Source organism: Mizuhopecten yessoensis, unplaced genomic scaffold (genome assembly GCF_002113885.1).
Source record: "Mizuhopecten yessoensis strain PY_sf001 unplaced genomic scaffold, ASM211388v2 scaffold5653, whole genome shotgun sequence".
Classification (NCBI taxonomy): domain Eukaryota; kingdom Metazoa; phylum Mollusca; class Bivalvia; order Pectinida; family Pectinidae; genus Mizuhopecten; species Mizuhopecten yessoensis.
In genome coordinates, this window is record NW_018406156.1 from 17,854 (window position 1) to 27,857 (window position 10,004).

The 10,004-nt window shown below is 36.3% G+C and overlaps 1 protein-coding gene across 1 annotated transcript in view; it reads left to right on the forward strand.

The window, feature by feature from the left end:
- Positions 1–2,599: 2,599 nt before the first annotated feature.
- LOC110450992 (aldo-keto reductase family 1 member B10-like) overlaps positions 2,600–10,004 on the forward strand; it is a gene marked incomplete at its 5' end in the record, with an annotated part of 9,417 nt that continues 2,012 nt past the window's right edge. Inside the window, 7 exons of the mRNA XM_021498812.1 lie at positions 2,600–2,767; positions 3,745–3,861; positions 4,166–4,252; positions 7,335–7,451; positions 8,041–8,156; positions 9,249–9,342; positions 9,750–9,833. Coding sequence (XP_021354487.1) covers positions 2,600–2,767; positions 3,745–3,861; positions 4,166–4,252; positions 7,335–7,451; positions 8,041–8,156; positions 9,249–9,342; positions 9,750–9,833 — 783 coding nt within the window. The remainder of the gene's footprint in view (positions 2,768–3,744; positions 3,862–4,165; positions 4,253–7,334; positions 7,452–8,040; positions 8,157–9,248; positions 9,343–9,749; positions 9,834–10,004) is intronic.

Here is a 10,004-nt window from a genome sequence, read left to right on the forward strand (position 1 = left end):
TCTTTGTCTGTGTATAGGACGCTTTACCCAATTAATCAACCAACCAATCACATGTTACATTTTACACAACGGATTATTGATTAAATAAAACTGCGCGACAAATGTTATCGTGCAGGTGTGTTATGAGAAATTATACAGAAATTATGAACGAAAGATTATGATAATATATTGGTATATATTTATCTAAGCACTGGTATATAAACTAGGGAAGATAGTACATGCCCGGAGCCGTTGTAACGTTGACAATGGATCCCAGTGGAAGATGGAATAGGGGTCAGTACCATTAACTCACCTTGTCCGAAGGACCTAAGTGGTCTCAATTCGTACCTTGGCGTCCGTCGTTCGACCAAATCAGGTCACTGTAACCTACTTCCAAAAAACAGACCTACGTTATTTTAGATTGTCAATTGTCATTAGCTCATCAAATAAGGTCGCTGTGTCCTACTTTTGAAACAATGACCTGCATTCCTTAAAATGTCGCAGGGTTAAGAAATGACCTTGGAAGTGTTGTATCGCATAATTAGGAATATGTGACCTACTTTTGAAGAAAAATTACCTACATTAATTAAAATTGTTATTGGGTCAGAAAGTTGTTATACTCAACAAGGTCACTGTTACCTGATTTTGTTAAATTTCTCACCTCTGTGACCATTTCTCATAATGAAAGTCAAACTTCAAGAATAAGGTCACAGTAACCTTATACTGTCTAACAATTGTTAAATGTTTATATCTGATCTCTGTGACCATTTTTGATAATGAAGGTCAAATCTTCAAATCTAGGTCACTGTGACCCGATTCGATCAAACAATAGTTTGATGTTAAATTTCTAAACCTGATGATTATTGTTTACAAAAAAGTAGGTCAAAGTGACCTCATTAGGTCTAACATCCGTACTGAGTCAATTTCTAAACTGAATGGGTTTTTTTTGTTGTTGTTGTAAATGTCAACTTCTTAGAAATATGTCACATGCCATCATTAATTTAAATATAAGTGGATATCTTAAATCAGTCTTAATCGCTCGTATGGTTCACGTTTCAACTGGGTCCGTTTTAAACGGGTATGAGCAAATAACATTGAGTTAGGTTTCGATTCCCACGGCTTTGCAGTCCGATATTCAACGTTAGACCTGACCCCGGTTTCATTTTTTCACGGGGGTCTATTATCAACGCGTTACACTGGAAGGTAAGCGTTCGTATGCATTGTAAACGAGCTTTAAAGTGGACGCCCTTGTAAAGAAATTGTGAGAATGCCACTGTATCTTACTTCTGCATACAGCTGCATTTGTTAGTGTAATTCTTTAATCATTTTCTGCTTAAATGTAAGCTAAGTTTTTAACTAGTTGAAGTGCATCAGCAATGCAATAATATATTTTACCACACAAAAAGGAATATAATATCGCTGTTTGGCCTTAAGTACATACAAACGCATTGAAAGCAATTGAGCAAGATTTTACTGATATCTGTTGTACCGACAATGTACAATTTTCAGAGTTGTTAAGCATTTGTATTGCCTGAAATGTTGGCAATGTGCAAATTGTCTATCAACTACATTTTGACAACGGTGAAAAAGGTAATTAAAGGGCGCTTCAGTGTTACTAAATATAGATTATGTCATCGTTTATTCGTTTGTTCTCTAGAACTCTATGAGCTGTTCCGAATCAAAGCAGAGAAAAGAAATGTACTGTAGTTTTTATCATGTAGTAAACAAGCTGGCGCACAGATGGTGGTATTTAAAGGTCATATTTCCTCTTATATTATAATATAATCTTTATTTATTTTACAACAATTATGAAACAAGTTATTTCAACTTATAATAGTCACTCTTGTTTGCCCGAATGTTAGCGCGTGAGGGGTCTTAGTGTGGGAGGAAACCGGAGTACCCGGAGAAAACCCACATGGTCGGGCAGGTGACCCCAACCTTTTCACGTCCGATCGGGGAATCGAACCCGGGCCACTGCACCACCCGACCACCCTCCAATATTGCCAGTACAGTACAAAGCACGGTCAGCTTATTTGTCAAAATATGCTTAGTAATTAGGTTTAAATATACTTGTTAAAATGTGCTTAGTAATTAGGGTTAAGGTAATGAGAATATCACGTTGTCTTGAATATCTTTTAGTCATCTGTTATATCATTATGCATGTATTAAGAGAGTCAGCGTTTTGACATCAACCTTCAGCGTAGACTTTGCCGCATTTTCGTTTAAATCCACACAGATTCAGGATATGTAGATTTCTGTTTATTTCAGTGAAAGAAACGTTATGCTGATCTTCGTTTCTGCTTTTATAGCTGATTTTATACACACACTGTTTTATTTAAGGAACTCAATAGGAAAGTCTGCATCATTTGTGATCATCAACATAATATACAAGTCGACTCCATGACAAGATAATCTATACTATTCGAGTCAAGAAATTACATGTAATAAATGTAAGTAGTTTTTATTTTGGAGTGTAAAAGAAGTAATTAATGGTAAATGTTCTGTTCATAACTGAAATAGTTATGTTTTGGGTTTTATTTTGTTTTATTCGTCAATTAATCTAAATTTGCTTTTCCGTGTGTCATTACGTCGTCTTTGACATGTATTATTGCTCCTTCAGAGTAAGCCGGAGGAAGTGAAGACGGCCGTTCGGACCGCCATTGATTGTGGATACCGCCTCATCGATACAGCTTACAACTACGTCAATGAGGACGCGATAGGTGAAGTCGTAGAGGAGGCTTGTAAGGCAGGAAAACTGAAGAGGGAGGATATGTTTATTTGTACTAAGGTAACAAACTAGATTGCTTTTATCGTCAGGTTAAACGTGTTTGTGAAAACTGCATATTACCGTTGGAGAACAGCATATTACAAATGGGTAACTCGTTTTACTGTAATTGAACTAAAGGTATAATTTGTAACAGCATTTACCGTAGCCGTTCAAGTTCACATGTTAGATGCGAACGCTGCACAAAGGTTTTACAAGTGGTAAGCAAACGCTACGTGTGAAAAATTAATGCAACATAATAGTCATCTCGCAGAAGAACAGCAAATGTGTACGGACATAAGCCCACACCCCTCTCCCTCTATTAACACCGGAAATAACTAGTCTACTTCAAAATAAGACATGCAATCTTTACAATACATATATACTGTATATATGAAAAAATCTTGGTTACATCGCAAAAACATTTAGTCCAGTAAAAAGATATTTTCCCTTTAACGAAATGAAAGTTTTTAATATTGGTTGCTATAACGACATAAACAATTTAATACTTTTCACTTTACAATCATATATAAAAGAAAAATGAAAATACATGTGTACCTGGTATTATACATATATGAAGGGGAAATGAATGACACTGTTTTGGCATTACGATTCTAACGGTAAATAACAAGGTGTTATTTTAAGTTTCATTATTAACCAACTAATGTTTTCCGTGATACGCTATTTAAGCTAAGAATATGACATATTTCTTTATTAAAAGTGTTACATTATAGAGCAAGTGTTCTGCTTTACAACAGTAACGTTGTTTTATCATTCCGTTTGATGTAATATATCCCAGGTTCAAAAGCATGTTCGTATGGTTATTCAAGTATAATGTATACAATTGTAAACTATTTATTAATCAAAAAGTTCATATCTGTATTCACGTAATTCAGTAAACATGATTGTAAGTTAAACCCATCTAATGTTTGTAATGAGTAAATATTGATCATAAAAAGTTAAATATCAAGTATGGTACAATGCATATCTATCCTTTTTAGCTCGGCAGTATCTACACCCGACCTTCGGATGTCGCATTTTCTATGTCCGAGAGTCTGAGAAAACTTCGGATGTCTTATGTTGATCTATTCCTGATACACACTCCTATGGCGTTTAAGGTAATTATATAAACACATTGGTTTATGTACACTTGATTTTTTTTAAATTTCTTTTCACGTACAGTGTAATAAAAAAGTCTTCTGATAATATTTTAAAATCTTGTAATAATACTTTATTAGATATTCTGATAGACAAAAGATTGTAAATTGCTATCTATATGATACCATCCAACACATTATATCACTTTTACTGAACTGACCGTTATATTATGCTCGTTTATTGTTCGTGTCATCCTATCACCTATAGACACACTAATTTATGCAGTCTTTTCCCGGCCAATATGTTAATATGCGATTGTTTTAGAAACCTGAGGATCCCAACAATGTTTTCCCCGTGAAAGATGGCCGTCTGGACACTGAACAAAAGGTAGACATTGAAGGGGTTTGGAAGGTAAGTGTTATCTACCACTTGTTTAACAATTCCTAGTACCGTGTGCTAAATATGTTAACTGGAACAGTCCCACTCATACCACACGTCTTATATAACCTATTTAGAGATATTTTGGCAAACTGAATATTATTTATATTTCGTTTGAAATAATGTGTTTTTGCGTAAAAATTGTGTAAGACATAAGTCAAATTTAGGGCAACATGTGACCAATAATTAGCACACGACGTTAAACATAACATACCAAAATATTCGTTGATCACTAACAATAACAAAATTGTAAAATATGTCTTCGACAGTTTAAATAATTACTTATATTTGGTAAATCTTATGACATTGATATCCATATCTAATAATAGAAATGAATATATACGGATTAGAATATAATCTTTTATTTCTAGCTGCCCTTCCTGAGTATCTGGTTTCTTTACACCTTTAGCTGGCAATGTGTTCCTATTGTGTTGATGTCTTCCCTGACAATATGTTCCTATTGTGTTGATGTCTTATTTTACAGTGTGTTCCTATTGTGTTGATGTCTTACCTGACAGTGTGTTCCTATTGTGTTGATGTCTTACCTGACAGTGTGTTCCTATTGTGTTGATGTCTTACCTGACAGTGTGTTCCTATTATGTTGATGTCTTACCTGACATTGTGTTCCTATTGTGTTGATGTCTTACCTTACAATATGTTCCTATTGTGTTGATGACTTACCTGACAGTGTGTTCCTATTGTGTTGATGTCTTACCTGACAGTGCGTTCCTATTATGTTGATGTCTTACCTGACAGTATGTTCCTATTGTGTTGATGTCTTCCCTGACAATATGTTCCTATTGTGTTGATGTCTTACCTGACATTATGTTCCTATTGTGTTGATGTCTTACCTCACAGTGTGTTCCTATTGTGTTTATGTCTTACATGGCAGTGTGTTCCTATTGTGTTGATGTCTTACCTGACGGTGTGTTCTTATTGTGTTGATGTCTTCCCTGCCAGTGTGTTCCTATTGTCTTGATGTCTATCCTGACCGTGTGTTCCTATTGTGTTGATTTCTTATCTGATAGTGTGTTCCTATTCTGTTTGTCTTACCTGACAGTGTGTTCCTTTTGTGTTGATGTCTAACCTGACATTGTGTTCCTATTGTGTTGAGGTCTTACCTGACAGTGTGTTCCTATTTTGTTGATGTCTTACCTGACGGTGTGTTCTTATTGTGTTGATGTCTTCCCTCACAGTGTGTTCCTATTGTGAGGTAAGACATCAACACAAAAAGAACACACTGAAAGGTAAGACATCAACACAAAAAGAACACACTGAAAGGTAAGACATCAACACAATAGTAACCCACTGTCAGGTAAGCCATCAACATAATAGGAACACACTGTCAGCTAAGACATCAACACAATAGGAACACGCTGTCAGGTAAGACAAACACAATAGTGTGTTCCTATTGTGTTGATGTCTTACCTGATAGTGTGTTCCTATTGTGTTTGTCTTACCTGACAGTGTGTTCCTATTGTGTTGATGTCTAACCTGACATTGTGTTCCTATTGTGTTGATGTCTTACCTGACAGTGTGTTCCTATTGTGTTGATGTCTAACCTGACAGTGTGTTCCTATTGTGTTGATGTCTTACCTGACAGTGTGTTCCTATTGTGTTGATGTCTTACCTGACAGTGTGTTCCTATTGTGTTGATGTCTCCCCTATATCTAGTTTCCTTACCGTAGTGTTTGTGTGTGAGTTGACATTGTGTTCCTATTGTGTTGATGTCACCCCTGTATCTAGTGTCTTTACCGTAGTGTTTTTGTGTGAGTTGACAATGTGTTCCTATTGTGTTGATGTCACCCCTGTATCTAGTTTCCTTACCGTAGTGTTTTTGTGTGAGTTGACAATGTGTTCCTATTGTGTTGATGTATCCCCGATATCTTTTGTTGTCATTACCCTTTGTGTCAGTGTCTCTTTAGGCTATGTTGCTGTCTTTCATTTTAGTTTCGTGTCTCAACAGTTCCTTTTATTGTCTTTACTTTTAGTTTGGTGTCCGGTCGCTTTCTGTTCTTGTCTTTCTAATGATTCATTGATTCTGATTTTTTCTTTTGTTGTTTCGCTTTGTTTTAATGTCTCTGTATTTTTGTCATATTCTTCTTAGTTTCTGATTTTAGCTTTATTTTAGTTTAAGTGTCTCCTCAGTTTTATTTGCCGTCGCTTTAAGTTCCTTTTGTTGTCTTTACCTTTGGTTTGATGTTTCAACAGTTGATGTTTTTGTTTATTATAATGTTTCATTATCTCCTCTGTTGTTCGGGTGACCTTAAGTTCGGGTGAACTTTAGTTCGGGTGACCTTTAGTTCGTGTGGACTTAAGTTCGGGTGACTTAGGTTCGGGTGACCTTTAGTTCGTGTGACCTTAAGTTTGGGTGACCTTTATTTCGGGTGACTTAGGTTCGGATGACCTATAGTTTTGCTGACCTTTAGTTCGGGTGACCTGAAGTTCGGTTGACCTTAAGTGCGGGTGACCTTTAGTTCGAGTGACCTTAAGTTCGGGTGACCTTTAGTTCGGGTGTCCTTTAGTTCGAGTTACCTTTATTTCGGGTTACCTATAGTTCGAGTGACTTTAAATTGGGGTGATCTTTAGTTTGGGTGACCTTTAGCTCGAGTGACCTTTATTTCGGATGATCTTTAGTTCGGTTGATCTTAAGTTCGGCTGACCTATAGTTCGAGTGACTTATAGTTCGGGAGACCTTAAGTTCGGGTGACCTTTACTTCGGATGATCTATGGTTTAAGTGACTCCTTAATTTTTGGTCAATGTCTCCTTAGCTTTTCTCGTCTTTTCTTTTTGTTGTTGACTCATCAGCTTCTGTTTTTGTTTCAGTGTTTTTTCAGTTCCTAATGTGGTATTCGCTTTGCTTTAGTATCTTCTAAGTTGCAGTTGTTGTATTCCTTTTGAATTGATTTTTCATCAGTTCCTGTGTGGTTTTTCGTTTTGTTTCAGTGACTCCTCGATTACTTTTGTCAGTGCCTCGTAGGTTTCTGTTGCTGTCTCTCCAACTGATTTGTCTTCTAACCAACTCACAGCATCTGCACTATCATTTGATTTCAGGAAATGGAAAAACTCGTCGATCAAGGAAAGACTAAAAGTATTGGCATATCAAATCTGAACGCCGCACAGTTGGAGCGCATTCGTAAAGTCGCACGCATAATGCCAGTCACTAACCAGGTATATACATTTTGATCGAATTTATATATGATATTCACTAAATCTGTCCTTTGATATCAGTCATCACACAATCGTTTATAATTGTCGGTCTTAGTTGTAAATCAAAACTTCTATAAAGGGTTCTAAAAATATTTATTCTTATTGTTTATTTATTGTTAAATGTATGTATCATATTTCTTAAAATGATATGAAGATTTATTGAAATTTTATACTTATTGTCCCCTAAATGGAAAGAAGTACAATGTACAAAACTTTATACTTATTACCCCTGAATCAAAAGTAAGTAATTCATACGAAACTGCTTTTAAGCTCACCTGTCCCGAAGGGCCAAGTCCGTTGTCCGTCGTCCGTCGACTTTTTCCTTTAAAACGCTACTTGTCCTTAACGGCTGAGACGATTTTGACCAAATTTGGTCTGGAGCATCATTGCCCTAAGGGTTCTCAGTTTTGTATAAACGGTAGGTGCCTCGGGGCAGAGGGGTGGGGCAATATAGGGGGAAAATAGGTAAATCTTTAAAAATCTTCTTCTCAACCAATAGAAGGATTTTGACCAAATTTGTTCTAGAGCAATTGTCTATATACTCCTTCAGGTCGAGTGCCATGCCTACTTTCCTCGGACCGAACTTGAGGAGTACTTGAAAAAGTATAACATGCCGATCATGTCTTATGGACCAATCGGATCGCCAGGGAGATTAGCTTTTAAAAGGTGAGTTTTAGTTTCGTGTTGGTTTTGTCTTATTCTGTTCACTGTCCTATTAACAGCTCGGGTTATTTAAGGACGTGCTTCAGTGTGTGTTTTGAATGCGTGCATGTGTGTATGTGTGCTGGAAACAGGGTATGTTGATGTAATTGTCTCCTAGTGCACAACTGACGTCCAACTTTAAAGTGCTACAATATATATGTATCTCACTGAAATGACATGCTTAAGGCACCCAGCACAGCATTCAGCCCGACCATGTTATACTGACGGTGAACCCGTTGCTGCCATTACTCTTAATGCTAAACGTTAAGCAAGAAATAACAACTACCATTTTAAAAGACTTTGGTATTCTAGGCCTGTGGACAGATATACCTGGGCGAACGCTCACCAATAAAGCTAGAAGTAAAGTAATGTCACGCAAAGCACTAGGAAATAAAAATGATTTAGATGCAGAGATAAATATGCAGATCCCAAATACTGCAATGGGGATCCCCCCCCCCCCCCCCCCCCCCCCAAAAAAAAAAAAATTCTGCAGGGGCTCATCATTTGTCGCCTTTTACCATGTAAACAGTTGGGAACAGCAGGTGTATTCTTTTCTCGATCCTCGACCTGAAGAAACTTGTATGTATTGAATTTGCATTATCTTTAAAAATGAATCAAGTGATGACAACGGCAGAAAAACTAATTTAAATCGTACAAATAGCATAGTTACTTGTCCCATTACTTTGAAATATAACATGATGGAATGGATACGCAAACAAAAAGCCTTCCAAACAGGCTTTACCTTCGGTTTTTGTCGGGTGAATTCACGATGAATATATTTGGTGTCACCTTCCTTTTCTCGACATGACATTGATCTTAGTCTTTATTCTTGTCTGGTGAAGCTGTTTTACACCTGTTTTGTTCATTTTTAATATCAAATTTTTATCCTAAGATATTTTATTTTTGTTGTACGTTTGAGTGGCATTATGCAAACTTGTGCTTACATACCCAGGTAGCAGTTTTAATCACCTGTGTACTTCAACCCATCATTAATGACTTTTTCACTACTTAATGAAGAAATCAATCTCGCAAATATATTATTTCCTTTTCTTGCAGTGTCGATATCGATAACGAGTCCGATGTTCCTGTGCTGTTGAAAGATCCTGTTATTGCCAAACTTGCCACAAAATATAATAAAACTCCTGCTCAGGTAGATGTATATTGTGCTTTTTAAAAATCATCATTTGTTTTAACAAGACTTATTTCATACAAATGAAAATGATTAATATTTTCTTTTTAAATCATGTGCATGCAACTTACGTTGATTTTGAATTGTGCAGTTCATATTCAATACTACATACTTTACAGTAAAGCCTGCACGAAAGGTTTGTCCTATTAAAAGTCCATTTGTGTTAAGAATTTCTACTTCCGCATTGAATTCATTCCCGTGTTAATTGAACCTTTATCAGGTGACCGCCTGTAATAAAAGACCATTTTATCGACTTCTTATAGGTGGTCTCTGAAAACATGTTTGGCTGTAGTGGTATATCGTATGCTATTAGCTACTTTATGGTGCTATACGAACCCATTTCATGATGTGATTCATTTTTTCTTCAGATCCTTTTACGGAACTTACTTCAGAGGAATATCATAGTCATCCCGAAGAGTGTAACACCAAGCAGAATTCAAGAAAACGGAAACGTACGCCGACCTCAACTTTCAATAAATTAACAGATTATAATAATCACCTTCACTGCTTAAATATATTTTGATGATCTACTGTTGTATAAAGCAGGACGATGTATTTGTCTGATACTGTTTAAAATAATCTCAAAATGTTGCCGGCAAAGAAAACAACAGGTCTGGGGTGTG